Source organism: Rhinolophus ferrumequinum, chromosome 6 (assembly GCF_004115265.2).
Source record: "Rhinolophus ferrumequinum isolate MPI-CBG mRhiFer1 chromosome 6, mRhiFer1_v1.p, whole genome shotgun sequence".
Classification (NCBI taxonomy): Eukaryota; Metazoa; Chordata; class Mammalia; order Chiroptera; family Rhinolophidae; genus Rhinolophus; species Rhinolophus ferrumequinum.
This window is the reverse complement of record NC_046289.1, coordinates 41,358,366-41,375,057: the sequence shown is the minus strand read 5'-3', so window position 1 is coordinate 41,375,057 and position 16,692 is coordinate 41,358,366. Positions and strand designations below refer to the sequence as shown.

The 16,692-nt window shown below is 40.8% G+C and overlaps 1 protein-coding gene across 8 annotated transcripts in view; it reads right to left on the bottom strand.

Annotated features, from left to right (window-relative positions):
- The window catches only part of TRIM9 (tripartite motif containing 9), a 104,443-nt gene that overhangs the window by 7,774 nt on the left and 79,977 nt on the right, over window positions 1–16,692 (bottom strand). For 4 of the 8 annotated variants that reach the window (XM_033107761.1, XM_033107760.1, XM_033107767.1 and 1 more), the window contains exons 7-10: window positions 15,404–15,542; window positions 3,137–3,325; window positions 547–588; window positions 122–145 (exon numbers count right to left, since the gene is read on the bottom strand). In XM_033107761.1, the coding sequence (XP_032963652.1) occupies window positions 122–145; window positions 547–588; window positions 3,137–3,325; window positions 15,404–15,542 (394 nt within the window). The remainder of the gene's footprint in view (window positions 1–121; window positions 146–546; window positions 589–3,136; window positions 3,326–15,403; window positions 15,543–16,692) is intronic. The other 4 variants (XM_033107763.1, XM_033107765.1, XM_033107766.1 and 1 more) reach the window with 2 other exon arrangements.

Genomic DNA, 16,692 nt, shown 5'->3' with positions numbered 1-16,692 from the left:
TAAATGCTGCCTATCAGTAACACACTCTGGAAAGATGTCATTGCTGATTTATTGAACCTGTGAATCACCTCACATGCACTTTGGTCTTTGCTATTTGTAACAGAACAAGGTTATTTCATACCTGCCAACAGCTTTTTAATGTCAACTGTTGTCATTCCAAGTGAAAGGCATGGGAGAGAGAAACAGGAAGCAAAATTGACATTGATAAGAAAACGTGGCTCTTTTGATAGGCTAATACCAACAAAAGGGTTCAGTTTAAAACTCTACAACAGTTGGTCTGGCTGTCCCTTCACCCACATTTAGCACTCATAAAGAGTGCTCTGCATTGATGTGCAAGAAAACGGGGGGGGGGAGGGGGGGAGTAATCTTGAGGGATAAAAATTAAAAAGACAGGTTTTGCTTCCATTTGAGAAGCTGTTATAATGGGATTTGAATGACAATTAGACAATTATTGACATAAAATTAGCTACTGCCATTTATTTTGTGAAGGAAGGGAGCATACCAATCACATAAGTAAACGATAACAAGTACAATAGGTATACTTGCCTAATTGAGAGTAAGGTGCAGGTTGTGTCTCAAAATTGCATCCTATAAAGAGATACTACACATCAAAGCTATGAAACAACAACCAGGTTGATAAAAATTATTTGTATACACTTAAAAAGCACCAGCTGAACACCGTGTCGTCAGAGGCCTGATTCATGAAAAACCAAAGCCCTTTTTCATGTTTGTTTTCTTTGCTGGGTAACAATTGCTTCTTTGCTCTTTGGATATGAAAAGTACATCTTTTTTTTTTTTTTTTTTGCCATTTAATAAGTCCTTCTCCAATTGATTCTAAACTGTACAGCTTAAATACTCATCATGTTCCTGATTCAATCTTTTTCACTGAAATTTCCATATCAAGAACGCTTACTGTTTAAAAAGGAGACAGATTCATCCAATTGAAATGGAGAAAACATTGGATCTTGATAAAACTCCATTCTACATCACTATTCTCTGTACTTCTAACTCGGGGTAATGCCAAAAGGCCTTTGTTGTGACTTGGGCCCAAGTTAAATGACCCACATATAACTAAATGTGAAACGTAATCTGTATGTTAATAAATACATCTGATAATTATTAATAATAACATGAATTAAATGTAGTAAAACCAAGAATTACCTCACCTCCTTCTTAGATTGTTTCACTACATCAACCTTTCTCATATAAGGGGGGGAGAGGGCTAGTGAATGGTGGGGGTGGGAGTGGTCTCAAAAATATATTAGAAGCATCTGTGGGACTTTTTCAGCCATCCCACTACCTACCCCATGACAAGTTGCATCGGGGTGGACGAAGCAGTCTTGTCTTAAAATGTTCAAGTGTGTGAACTACGATTTCAAGTGGTGTCAGGCATTGATCTAGAAAATGGGTTTTTGAGCACTAGGGTATCCCCTGGAAGGGATCATTTAATTTTTTTTCAACTCAGTAAGGCCCTTACTGTATGCTAATTTCTAAAACAATTGAAGGATAATGCACCAAATTAAACGAATTTCCGAAGAATTAAGAAAGCAACTTAGAAAGAACTAAGGCTTGAGTTAAAAAACAAAAATTAAAGATTATGACCTTACTTTTGGTAACTTTATTTTACTCTGGGATGAATTCACATACAAAAGAATCATTTTCTTCCAACTCCATTTTGTTTAATTTTCATCAATTATCACTTCAATTCCTATTCCTATTGGGTTAGAACTTAGTGAGTACAGAAGTTTTAAAACTGAATCTCATATCCAGCTTTGGAAATAAATTTGTAGAATTTGAATAGGGCTTTTAAAATTTTTAAATGAATCATGCCTTGTGCAAGTCTTTTTCAAAACAAGTTTTCTGAAATCATTTTACACTATGTTAAACACACCATCATACATTAAAGAATTAATGATACAACTAGAACATTGCTGTCAAATACAGCCATAAAATATTCCCAAACCCACATTTCATTTTATTCTTGAGACAATATACATTACAAAGACTATTACAATATTTCAGTACATTAGACACAAGTGAAAAGAATTCCATAACAAAGCATGTTTGAAAGCCAGTAGTGCACAGTAAAACAAGAAGAAACGTAAAAGCACAAAGAAAAATGTCATTTTAAAGAGCGCTTGAAGTCCCTGCATCCTTTATGCACTCTCATGCTGTGGCCTTCATTCCAAGATGTGGGATGAGCAAAAAGAATAAAATACAAACCAAAAGAAACCTTTGGCAATGGGAAATGTGCATCACGTGTATCCATGATTACAATATAGTCCTGAAGAGATCAAGTAGGTCTGCATTGGAGATATTTAAAGATACTATTTGCTAGACAGTTCACTGCACGGTAACAAAAGTCTAGCTTCCCTGAAATCAGCCCAGAGCCCTGTCACAAGCCCCTCGGCTGTGGAAAACTTTGGGGAGGCCAGACTTCTCATTGACTCAAATCTTTGGGGCTTAGGCTAGTTAAGGGTTTCTAATTCAGCTAGTGGTGGTCCTTCCCCTTTGCTTAGAAAAAAAAGAAAGAAAAGAAAAACAGCCATGAGCCCGACTGACCTACCAGTGAGCACAGACTATTGCAGAAAAAACTTTCACTTTCTGCTCTCTGGTTTGCCTGCTTTGTATAGTGCATTCTGCTGTTGGCCGGTTTTGACTTTATTGTTTTAACAAAGATCTCTTGAGTCTATGTTTAATCAGACCACTCCAGGCTGGATGCACTGATCCAGTCTGCCAGACACATCCAGTCTGGTTTCCTGGATGCAGCAGGGTTGCAAACCTCCAAACTAAGGCGTCCACTTAGGCAGTGCCTAGGCCGAGCTGTGCCACTGCATGTAATGACAGAGCAGGCTATCCATGGTGGTACCAGCTGGTGCAAAAAGAACAACTTCACTCATCACTTTCCAATGCCATTACACATTGACCACAATTCGATGGTGGGTCCTCACACCACACAAACAAGAACGCCACAAAGCTCCATCATCCAAATACCCTTCATACCAGAAGCAGGCCACAGACAGAGACTAGCTCACTGCCTTCTCCACGCACATGAATGGCAAGAACAAAACAGGTATTTCAGAGATGCCTCCAAGGCACAGAGATTAAGAGGAAAGGTCAGACGAGCTCAGCTCACCGGATGTATTGAGAGACTGTAAGGAGGAATGCAAGCTCAGCTGGTGGGGTGAGGATCGGAAATCAAAGTAGGATCTCCCCGGGAAGCTGGGTTGTAGATTAAGGGTGGAGGAGAAAGGACTCATTCTACGGAGCGGCAATCTTTCCGAAGGCACTGGAAAAGGGAGTGTCTGTTCTTCTGAATCTGTGTCTAAATGTAAGATCAATGCAAACTAGAGATCAGAAATCTGCCACCTGCTCGTGCGCAGTTCCTCCCCAAGACCTGCCTTACCGATGCATCTGTACAAAGCCTCATCCAGCCACAGAAGCCACTGCCATTTACTAATCCAAAGTGGCTTGGGACTGGGGAGGGAATTCTCGGCAGGTCAGAACCCAAGACCAGAGCACACCCCGGACACCACAGACATTTGTTTTCATTTGCCCCCAATATTTCGTGGTAGAGAAAGTATTCTGGAAGGTTTCCTTTCAATTAAATAGTTTTAGAATTGAATTTAGAAACTTTAGAGGTAAATTTTACTCATTGATGACCAAAAGGAGATTAATACTTCACTCCCTTCAGCTGTCTCGGAAGTTACTACCTGTCTAGCAATGGCCTCTCAAAAGGGTTTCTATTTAGGAAATGATGATTTTTTTTTTTTAAACCAATCTTTGCTGTTCTGTATTTTCCCTTTTCTCTCTTAATACAGATTTTCTATTTCTGACTGGATGAGATGGTTTTTCTATACCTGCACACTCAAGACTTGCTCTTTGCATAGGAGAGGAAGATAGGGCTGAACAAGTCATTAGGGAAGGAGCTTTACTTCTACTTCTGAATTATGATCAAGCCCTAGGGACGTCACTTGAACATCTCTGGTTTTGTAATAATAAACAGACTGTGGGCAGCAGTGAGGTGCGATGACGGCAAAAAAAAGTCTTTATTTTCAGATAGTCAGCTCTGGTGTGAAGATGACTATTACACCAGAATGAGAATTTACCAATTACTTGATTTGGATTTAGAAAGGCTCGTGAAGTAGTTTCTCTAAGTTACTAAAATCCCTCCTTTCTCTTTTGTCAGTCAATAACTGGTTCTCTGCACTAGCGTGGTCTGGTCAGAGACAGATGTTTTTCCTCAGTTTGATTGTCATGATTTAGGAAATACAGATGGCATGATGGTCATAGTCTATGTCCAAAACCACCCAGGAACTTTCTCCTCATTGAAAAAAATAATTTTTCTTTGGTAGTCAAAGGGTATTCCTGGGAATATCTTTCCGGTTTGAGTCTGTTAGCATGCTTCACCATGTTGAATACGCCCTTGATCCTGTGAAAATACTACTGTGGGCATGTTCAAGCAAAACTAACTGGAGTGCATGTGTGTGGAACATGAGTCTACTCGAAGTGCTCAGAACAAGGGCTTGGAGAGTTTTAATTTTGATACTATGAAGAGTCAGCCTCATTTTCATTTCTGAACTTAGAATATTAAAGTTGACATTTCAGGCTTTTGTCCTTGAGGGGATTTTTTAATTTTATTTCATTGTAAAGAAAAGTATAAACTAGACCTCAGAGAAAAGGAATTGCTATTTATAGCGTTAAGGGTTTGTGGTCCCAATAATAATATACTTACATTTTCTTCTACCTAAACGTCATATGGTTTGGATGACTTGACATATGTAATCATTTCTTTGTCCAGAAATAGCAAATCAGAAATAATTCCTGTTATAACTATCTCAAGGGGAAATTAGTCTTTTAGTTTAATGGAAAAATCTGAAGAACAATACAGCAACACAAACTTACATGGGCTTCTTTTAGAGAGAAGAGGCATTTACAGTGATATTTATGTCAGGGCAAAATGTTTTTATTAACAAAAATTTGCTTGGAAATGTATTTTTCACTAGGTAGTAATAATCAATTAATTATATTAGAAATACTTGTTGCTTTAAAAATTAAGAGAAAGGACATATGTCGTAAAATGAATTTCAAAGTATATTGAAACCCGAATAATCATCTGAAAACCAGCGAAGAGATGTATACTGAATCCAGACCTTGGGGAGCACTGACGAGCCCATCATGGATTGTACTTACCTTTTCTATTCTCAGCACCAGGAAGAAGAACCTAGAGTTGGTGATGACACCACTCTGTGGGGTGGGGGCCGAGGGTAATTATGGTTATTCATGGGATTAATAACTTGACACCAAAATAGTTACTTTTTTTCCTATCCTTGTATGTGGATCTACTGTTAATTGATGACCCAGTTTTCCTTGACTCTTCTCATTCTTAAACTATGCCCTCTGCTCAGGCGAGATTATTTAATATCCACATTATCCAACAAGTCCATCTCTGTCTTCGAGTTTTCTCCCATCTATGGCCCCCCATACCCTACCAGCTAGGCTCTCACCCCATTCTAAGCAGTTCCTAAAAAAACAAAACAGTTTCCTACCTCGCCATGAAAACTTTCCAAATGCATATAAAAGAGACAGCACTTCCCACCGGATCCCAGCCAGACTAAACAAGCAGTGACTCTTATGCCCATCCCCATAGGCACACAGTGTAAATATTTGGTCAGTTGCCTACAGGTCATCTATGCCATTTGATATTATCTTAGATTGCAGGAGTCTTAGGGGGAATACACTTATCTCGATAACATCTGAGAAGCAATCATCAAGTTTCCTCTTGGAATCCCTTGGGTTGAGGAACTCATCGCGTCTGGGCAGGCCCCTCGTTTGTACTTATGGCTTCTGTTGGTCTGGATATACCTCTTTGGGAGCTCCACTCATCAGCTGTGGCAATACTGTCTGGGGCCACACAGAAAGATCACTAGTTCTTTAAGTATTGGAGGGCAGTCACCAATCCCCTTTAAACCTTCCCTTTTTTGGGATAAATAGAATCTATTTCCGACTTTTCTTCTATAGTATGGATTTCAAATATTTACTCTTGTCATGCCCCGCTGGACATGTTCAAAGAGATGAACCAAAGACAATAGGACAATATTGGGAGAGCAGTACTGCCACTCCCTGGTTTAGCCAAATCACATAACTCACATTGAGCATACACACAGCTACCCAAGTGTGTATCTGTGTTGTACCCATGGGATGCAGGAAGGATTCATATCCCCCTCCCTCTTCTCCCCTTCAAAGCACAACCATTGAGGTCTGGAGAAGAGATGTCTCAGCCATTGCTATTCTATTAGTCAAGACAAATGGGAAGGAAGTTACTGTTTTCTTCTGAATATATGACACAAATCTATGTTTAGGTTGATAGCTAATCTCCAGGAAATTATCACTAGTTTTTAATGTATAGATCATTAGGGAAACACAAGTAGCTCCTTAAAAGATTTCAAATTTGTCATGTTTCATGACATGCAGTGACCCTGTCTGTTGAAGAGCTTCGCTGAGTAAAAACAGCTCAGTAGAAAAGAGCAGTGGAAAAGAGCCAGCCCCCTGAATACTAGTGTGGCCACTCCAGGCCTGTGGGATTGTGGGAGGGGGAGGTGTTCACAGTGCGGACGGGTTAAGACACGTTATCCATCAACTCGGCCCATGACCATCACTTTCCCCTGCTCTTGTCTGGACTGCTTCCCTTTCCCACCTGATTGCTGGATTCTGGACTTGGGGCCTCTGAAAGAAGCAATCAAGAATTATCAAACTAAAGATTGGCTAGGGGACCCCACTATATTTACTGACTTTTGGGTTTCAGGAGAAAAAAAATATCTGGCTGGTGTATTCCAGTTTGGCTTACTGTATATTTCTTTTATTTGCTCACTACCTAACACTTATTGAACACCGATTGTGTGCCAGAACTTGCATGAAAACTGAGCAGCTGGGAAACAGGAAGTTGATGGGACAGTTAACCATAAGAAAAATAATTTCGAGAAAATCTGTGTCTTATATTATTGATTGATTTTCATACTGCTGGGAGTAGAATTTCTCGACTGATTCCAACATGAACAGACTACTTACGATTTCTATGGATGTTGTAGGATGTTTTGGATGTGTACAGTCTTTGAGGTGTTATGTTTGGAATTCAAAAAAGAAAAGCAAAGTGACAGGGGTTCCTTATGACAGTGTATGCTAATCCAGCGTCCTTTGTGCCCTGGCAGAATTCTTGGTTATTTTCCTGTCTAGTAGTGAACAGTTTCATAACTTAAGCAGCCTTGGGCACTGGTTCAACATGACGGTTGTATTTCAGAGTGCAGCAAAGCCAGATATGTCACTAAGAACTGCACGAGCAGCATTAAAGATGAGTTTCAGTTCAATTATAAACCAGCTGTAAAAGAATTTGCTTTTGTTGGGAAGAGTTTAAAAGAAAAAAAGAAATGAATGAAGGAGGCTGAGTTTCCTTGAGCTAATAAGATCCAAAGTCACAATTATGTCCAACTGGTACATAATTTACAATGGAAGGTGGTATTTTAAGCTTTCTCAAGTGTGGCATTAATTGCAGTTGAGAAGTGAGAAACAAATCTGTCTTGAAAACCTTTTAAAAGAAGGAATGAAACAGCCTCTTACCACCCCTAGGACAGTTGCATACTTTGTCACCAGGTCCTCCGCTCCAATTTAGAATACCATGGCATTATTTATAAGGAACTATCATCAGAAGAACTGAAAATTCCTATATTTCAAATAGATACAAAGGATTCCAAAGGACTAAACTGCTTCCCAAAGTGTCAACTGCAAAGCACATTGCCCAGAACCAAACACAGGGTCTGCATTCAATTCAGTCCCATGGAAAAATTCAGGAATTTGCTTGTGATATTATGCATACTGTCAAAATTAAAAGAAACAAAGTACTCTCTTTTCTGGGCTCTGAGACCTACCATCATGCATCTCACCTTGGATTTTATAAAATCGACCCAAAGTTATTCAGGTGTGATTTACTTCCCTTGAAGGACTTCGTCCTGGACATGCATATTTTTCCAACTAAATTATTTTGGGGGAGGCTCTGGGTCAGGACAAGCAAAGCAGAGGCATAGGAGAAATATCTCCAGTGTAGCGTATACTTTTCAAGTATTTATCAATTAGTTATCAAATACTTATCAACAATTTCCTATTAGTGTTGAAGTTTCTGTGTCACAGGTAAAACTCAAAGACACACTAAGACCTTTGGAGGAGGCAGGAGGTGTCTACGCCTGTTCATAGTAGCATTTTCTAAAATAGTTCACAGCTTTCAGCAGTAATTCTGAAGAGAGAAGCAATAGAAGAAAACCAGGGGATACTAATTTTGAAGAACTTAGAGGTCATCTGCTCTAAGTCTATAGTTTTAGATACAAAAAAAAAAAATCCCCCCAAACAAAAAGCCCTGAAGTCCCGAGAAGTGCAGGGACATATGTGAGTCTCACTACCAGCTGTGGTAGGTACCAGCAGGATAGGGCCTGCGGCAGGATCAATTCCTGGTAGATAACATTTTGGCGGTGACAAGGCCGTGGCTGCTCTTTTGTGCCTTGGAAATGCATGAAAGGTAAAGTTTAGGCCACAGGCCACAGGCCACGTTCCCAGTGGTCTCAGGGGCGACCAAGGTTTGTGCAGATGATCTAATCATTCTCCAAACCGTGAACTGTAATGAGGATGAATCTTTCTTCACAAATAGAGTCGTTCCGCAGACTGTGGTTGTGAGGGATAGAAAGGCAAACACTCCATCCACTCTCCCGTTTGGGATTTTGGCCATAGCGGGTGGGCGGGCTAAGCCATTTCCTGTTGTCTCTGAGATCAGATGAGGTTCTTTTCCCCACCACCAGGTTACAAGTTCTCTTGGGGAGGGTCTCAGTATATCAGGGTTTAGGAGCATAGTGCTCATGCCGGCCCCCAAACACTGTAACACATCTGCAGAGAGCTTCTGGACAGATGCATGAGGGGCTGTTCTGGGGCAACACTCTGTCTGCCCTGGTGACTATTCTCCGGGTTAGTTCCTTTGATGTGGGGGAGAAGAAGCTATCCCATTGGAAGGGGTGGTGTGATGCTGAGAGTCTAATGGGTGGAAAATGGGCATTTTAATCATTATGAATAACGCTTTCCACGTCCCCATTTAGAAAACAATTTCTAAGATGTAACTAAGAATCCCAGCTTTTAAAATTGTCATTAGACAAAACAATCCTAGAAAGTGTTGGGGAGCTGGCTCCTGTGGACATTCAACTAAGAGGGTGCTTGAGCGCAGTCTTTTCAGTGCTATGAGCACCTAGTTGCCGGCAGTGCTGGAATTTACTGCTTTATTTAAAGCCTCATTCGCTAATTATCGCTGATTACCTTCTCCCCACTGTTGTGGTCTGAGGGGCTGAGAGGACTAAACTGCTCTGTGGTTTCAACCCGAGCTGGGCTCTGGGTCTTTCTAGGACCTCCAAGATGTGGCTCCAACATTCCATTTCCTTCCCAGGCAGTGACCTGTCACTGCCACAAGAGAGCACCCACTGGTACCAAATGGGGACAAGGGCCTCGCTGGCTGAGAGTGCTCACAGGGGGAAGAGAAGGGGAAAAGCTAGAGGAAGCCCAGAGACAGGAAGAAAGGACAGGACCTGGGGAGGAGCTGGGGTATTATGCTGGAAGCGACAGCTACTCCCACACCTCCTTTAAAAAGTAGCAATGTTATTCTTTTCAACAAAACACTACCATGACACTTTCACAGTGTTCCACTCCTATTTCTGGCTGGGGTTTCTGGATAAACACATCAGGCAGCTACACAACTGTTTCGTTTTGACAAGATGTCTCAAGACACCTAGCAGGCAGATTTAGGGTACTTTCCCTCTTCCCTTCCCTTTGGTTGAGAGCAAACAGCACTGTTCTCAAGTTAGTACCAAAATGCACTGCGCTGCGTGTTAGAGGCTGATAGGCCCGGGTCTGACAGGTTACCGAAACTCTCAGAGGCTCAGTTTTCCCATATGGAGAGTGGAGTGCTCATATGGGATGATGATAAATAATAAAAACACTTTCCTCGTAGAGTGTGGTATGTGGAATAGTGGCCTATAAATCCCAGAATCTGTGACTACGTCACCTGACGTGGCAAAAGGGACTTTGCAGATGTGATTAAGTTAAGGATCTTGATTTGGGGAGATTATCCTGCACTATGCAGGTGGGTGCAAGGTCATCACAAGGGTCCTTATAAAAGGGAAATAGGAGGGTCAGAGTCAGATTGGAAGATACTATGCTTCTGGCTTTGAAGACGGAGGAAGGAGCCATGAGCCAAGAAACACAGGTGGCTTCCAGAAGCCGGAAAAGGAAAGAGAACGGACTCTCCCCTAGAACAGCCTGAAAGAGTAGAGCCCCGCTGACACCTCACTTTTAGCCCAGTAAAACCCACTTAGGATTCTGGCCTCTAGAACTGTAAGGTGATACATTTGTATTATTTAAGCTGCTAAACTTGTGGTAATGTGTTAAAGCAGCAATGAGAAACAGATACATAGGGTAAATCTGGAATGTTGCAGCCACAGAACAGGAAGAGGCTTAGAAACCAGCAATGCGTATGGAGGTATAATCTAAAGTCTATGTACTGTCATTTTTCATGAAATATTTTAATGGACAATGAAGAAAGTTCTTAGAAGCTAAACACAAAATGGATTAAGGTATATAATCATAGTTTCTTGGGGCTCATTTCGTATTGTGATTCCGTAAAGCCTTCTGAGATACACCTAATACCTCATTACCAAGGGTTCCAGATAATATACTGACTTTTAAATGTAATAGGTGGAAATTTTTCTAAAATGCATTATATAGTTGCTGACTTCCTTAATCAGAAGATATGCCACAGAATGTTCTTTTGACTTTTTCTTTGGTCTGTTCAGTTTTTCCAGTTACCTTCCCTGCTCAATGCTGCCAATAGTCTCAACTCACTTCTACACCAAATCCTTCTCTCTTCTAATGTGATGCTTATGGTCTGATGTGCTCTTCGCAAATGAGTCAATGCGCTCAGTGGAACTGTGTGTAAATTAAAAGTGACAGCTGAGTGAGACCAAGGGCTCCGATGTGAGGACAGAACAGGAGCTTCTATGCATGAATGCCACCCCCTGTCTCCAATCAGAGGTCACTGTGGCTTACTTCTTGATTGTAAAATGACTATCTAGGGTGGATACTGTAGTTCTAGAGAGGTGAGGGGGTACCACAGTTTTTAGGCGCTCTGAGTCAGCTGCCATGAAGTTCAGGAAGGAGGAGGAGTAAAACCCATATGCTTAGAACAGGGGCCGTGCTTTATGCCCCTCTGTGGTACTGGGGCCCAGACCAGTGCCTGACAAACTCAAGGCGCTTACTTAATGTTTTTTGAATAAATGAGGTTTCCTTTTCATGGTCAGATCAAGGCAGATTTTGAAGTTTTTGCCTTGCAAACCGTCCCTTTGTTTGTTCTCTCTCTCTTTCCATACCCCACTGGGAAGACCTCCCTCTTCTTTAGATCATGGTCATTTTCCATGCAATACGTTGTAAATTTATTTCATGTAGCTTTTAGACTAAAACAATCAGAATATTATTCCTATGAAAATATAAATTTAAAAAAACAACAACCCCTTTTAGAAACATTTTTACTTTCAGAAAAGGCTGCTTGTAGGCCAAAATTAAACTCTAAATAGTAGAATTAAACTGATAGAAAACGGTTCATATGTTTCTGGTATAAAAATCTATCTGGAAAGCAATTTGGAAACACTGATCAAGGCATTAAACATGTTCATACTCCTTGGTCCAGTAATTCCACTTCTAAGAATTTGTCCAAGGAAAATCATCTTTTTACACAAAGACTTGGGTTAGAGTATTGATTGCTGAGGGTCTGCGTTCTAATCCCCTAAAGGCTTGGTGAGCTGCAGCTCCCTCTCTGCTGTGAAGGCTGTAAGAAGCAATTCCCTCCCTGACTCTGAGAGCTACGCAGGGTCAGAAAGAGACCTCTTTTCAGCCAGTTAACTGTCTTTCTTAGTTACGTGACCTCAGGAATTTTACCTTCAGTCTATTTCATTTTCTCTCCAGATTAAAGAAAAAAGGTACGTATAGTCTGTTCAGAAAGGCAGGTGGAAAGTAGGGAATAATGAACCGAAAAATTTCCTATCCTGTTCTCAGCCTTGTCTAGTTTTTTTTTTTTTTTTTTGCAGTCTACTCGACACAGAAGGAGCCCAGAACTCCATGTATTAAGGTCTTATTACATAATGTTTTTAATGGAGGCTCTTTTGCAGATGTTTCAAAGACTAGCCATGATGGCTAGTAAATGAATGACTTTAAAGATATATGAGTATACAACCAGGGTTGTGGGCCTTATTTTAAAATTTCATTAAAATTCTTCATTGTTTATCGTTGTATTTCTTCTTAAGTCAGGGTAATTTGATTTAGACTACAACTGGCCTTATTCACATGGCTGTATTAAGTTTATCCCCAAGAACTTTGCTTTCAGGGCACTCACCACACTTGAACTCCTAATAATGCATCTTCCTTTCCTTTTCTCTTTTAATAACATATTCTTTATAATTTCTATTTAAATTAAATTATTTTTCTTGTTTTCCTGACCAATTCCCCTATGTAAGTTATGTCTTCCTGCTCGTTCCCTTTCCTTCTTTCACAGTGTCTATAATAACTTGTATGTAACTATTTGTGTGTTTATTTATTTAAGGCCTACTCTTCCTAGGCTGTAAGCTCCATGACACCAGAGGTGATGTCTGCTCCACACTCTATACCCACAGCCTACTACACAATGGCACTTCTCAAACACTGCCCAACAAATAGATAAACAAACAAACAAACAAACAAATTTGCTTTTAAAAAAAACAACGATCAGAATTCATAACAATGTGGACATACGATCTCCCTTGCATAATGTTACCTTTCGGTCAGCAGAAGGTTTTGTGATAGTTCAGAGTATAAGTGATGAGTGATTTAAACCTCAGACTTAATGCATGTAAATACAAGTTAGACTTGCTATGGAATTGTACCCTTCTGTGATACAGACTTTTTGTTTTCAACTTTGGAAAGGGGTGAACTCTTGCTAAAAAGGATGCAAAAGATTTTATTACAGTAGAAAGCCAAAACCAACCACCATATCACTCACAAGAGCAGCAAAGAAAAAATCTCCAACGCAAACCTTTCCAGGAACTGTAGGGAATAAGATTAATAAAGTATAAGTTCAGTTCACATATCAAAACTCCATTAATGGCATTTTTCTCACTGATTTCTAAAAACCAAAAATGAGAGACTTCTTTAATTCTCTAGGCTTTCTCTATTGTTACAGATTGCTCAAATCTTTTTTTTCCCCAACATAAGCTATTCATTATATTTTTTTCTCACTTTTTAAATCTTGTCTCACTGTTTGAATGAATTAGAGTGAGGGAGAAACAAATAGAACAAACCAAAGTTATGGAGAAAGTATGTGTGCGAACTTTATTTCATCATGAGAAAATCACTTCTGTGCAGTAACAGAGAATACTGATATCTACACGATGATAAGGTTTTCTTTGTATTTAGATACATACCTTATATTTGTACACAATATATAAAATTTATGGAGGAAATTAATTTCTACAGTACAGTTTCTTTGTTGGAAGAGGACTTGATCCATTCATTTCTCTTAGAAAATCACCTCAGTTCTGCGGACTATGGTACCAAGGATCGCAGCTCCAATTTTGTAATTTATTAGACACCATAATCTTATGAACATTAAGTGAAAGCTAGATACTACATCCTCCTGCAGGATGAAAAGAGAGACGTAAGTGCTCAGGCTGCTATGCTAATAACTGGTTTCAGCAGAACAGTATGATTTCCATGACATATTATGAATAGAAATAGTTTCCTCGTAAGTCTGATGACATATTGGCAACATTGCTGCAAAGGGTCTCCTGCTCTAACGGCATGCATCTCGCTCTTCAATCAAACCTCCTGTATACATGTGGGAAATGAGGCCATCACCACGAAGGGCCTTCTGTATTGCTTCTAGGAAAAACTCTTGGAGGGCGTGAGCATTTAGCATGGTACTTCAGGAAAAGAGGCAACTGCTCTCAAGCTCATAGGTCATCCCAGAGAGAAATTGCTAAAACAGTCATTCCAGGGGAGGCTGTAGCTACCACATCCCTGTAACCAAAATGGGAATAGGCCATGTGGACATTTTTCCTTCAACAAATCCTTCTCTGAATAGCATCTCTCATAGGCTTACGACTGCTCCCCACGCGTGGTTTTCATGGCCAGGAGCCTATCAACCTTGCTGTGGGATTTGAAGTTGTGCTTGTTTGTAACCATGTGAACCATTTTAGGGGTGACTGGCACATGCTGAGGTTTGTGGGAAATGAGGGTGTGTATGTGAAAAAAACACCATCACAGTTCTTTTAGCTAATGTCTTGAATTTGACCAAAATCAACATAATTAGCTCTGCAGAGGGAAGTTAAGGAGAATGCTGGTGGGGTGGGGTGACTTCTATGATTAAAATGACATCCAGAAAGTCTGAAAATGCTTTGGCACTGACCACAGATAGGTTTAAACCTCTTCATAGGTTTGATTTCATGTTGCAATTGCTTTTAAAATGAAAGTGTGAAAAGCCTCCACGGTTGGACCTGGCCATCAAATTCAAGCCCCTTTTCTGAGATGGATGGCTTGCTTTGGATGACCAAAATATTGACAGTATAGCCAAGAAGCAAAAGTTCTCTAGAGACTGATTGACCTTGCTTGGCGGCCCTGGGCAGCCTAACCACGCCTAGAGGGACTGGCAAAGATGTAATGGCGAGGGAAAGCGGAGTTGCTGGTCTCTTCCTGTCTGGTGCCCACAGGAAGCCTCAGTCCTGGTGCCGGCGGCCTGGGCTTTGGGTGTGAAACGGAAGCGGTCCGTGCTGGTTAAGCCAGGAGTGGCCATTATGTCCTCCCTGAATAGCTCTAGCATCCCACACCCATTGAAACACAGTCAGGGAGACAAATCCACAGCTGGAAAGAACCTCGGCCCCACCCTCAGGAACAAGCAAGCACTATAAAGCAATTTAGAATCATCTGGGCAAAAGTGGCACAGGATGTGTATCAGGAGAATGGGGGCCTGCCCTAGAGCCTAGATACATTGGTCTTAGACACCAGGGGACATTCAGCCTTCATGTTTCAGCTTCTTCAACCGCCGCTTATTTAGAGTGTTATCAAAGGAAGCCGACGGCCCAAGCCATTGGAACTGCTGCTGTGGGCTCTTTGGTTTGATCCCATCCACATACCATGGGCTCTCTAGCGGCGGGAGAGGAACAGCGGCTCTGTGCCAGAATGCAGAGCAAGTCATGGAAACACTTCAGAATGTGGGCAGTGGTGGGGTTACCTCCGGCTTGCCAGCCATGTTAGACGCCCCGCAGCTCTCGCTCTGAGGGATACTGCTGAAGGGCCTTACCCTCGGACGTTTGGAGGACCAGGGTCTTGCTGTACTGGCTGACTCCTGTTTTGTTGAAGGCCTTGACACGAGCGTTGTATGTGCTGTTGAAGTGAAGGCCATCCACGGTGCACATTGTCTCTTTTCCAACGTACACTTCCTGAGGGTCAACAAATAACAGGCCACCACTTAATGGGAACCCTTGTGATGGGTTAGGGAGGTAGTGTCGCCCAGTGGTTAGCAGCAAGTGCTTTGGCATCAGCCTGATCTGGATTCGAATCCTGTGAGATATTGGGTCATTTAATTGACCTCTTTTAGCCTCGGTTTCCTCAAATGTAAAATGGGGGCAGTAATACCCACCTTATGAGGTTGGTGTGAGGATTTTATAAGGCCATGTGTACAAAATGACTAGCATAGTGCCTTGTAGTTAGCATGGGCCTGGCAGCTTAATGAATGGGGGTTATTAGCAAGTAGGGCTAAAAAATTAAAATTGGGTGTTATAGTTTGCGTTTTACTTATTATTAACATGGCATTTATACAGTGTATTATGCCTCCCAAACTCTTTATCCATCTGTGTGATTTGTAAAAAAAAAAAAAAGGTTTGAAAACATGAGGGTGGTCTGTATGCTATGCTTATAATATGCTTACAACTCCACTAATAACTTCAGAAACTGTCACAAAGACTAAACTCAAGCCACGGAAGTATAGGTTGTCATCACAATACAGAAGGAAGGGGGAGGAAACAGAAAAGGGAGGAAGAATGACATTTCAAAGGCTTAAAATAAATCCTAGCATAATGCATTTTTAGCATAGGTTTGGCATTTGCTTCCCTCTTTAGCTGTATACTTTGCAACGTTATGCTGATGTAATGAGTAAAAATAATTTGCATCCAAAGACAGCTTTAAAATGACAACTCTCTAGTGCAATACTGATTGGAATATGAGATAGCAGCATGCTAAGAATTCTACAGAGGGTGCCAAAAAAATGTATGCAAATTTCAAGCAAGGAAAAAAAAACTGCATTAAAATTACACTGATGGTAACCACTTTGAGCACCTCTTGTAATTGCAGAAGTCAAACGTGACTTGTATTCATCTTCATCTTTTGTTATCAGTACATATTGACTATTACAATTTTAATACAGTTTTCTCCTTTCTTAAAATGTGCATACATTTTTTAGGCACCCTCTGTATATGGATTATCTAACTGACTCTTAACAATGCACGAGGTACCTAGTATTATCATCCCCAGTTTACAAATGAGGACCTGAAGTCTCAAGGAGGTGAGAAATGAGCACAGTCACACAGCTAA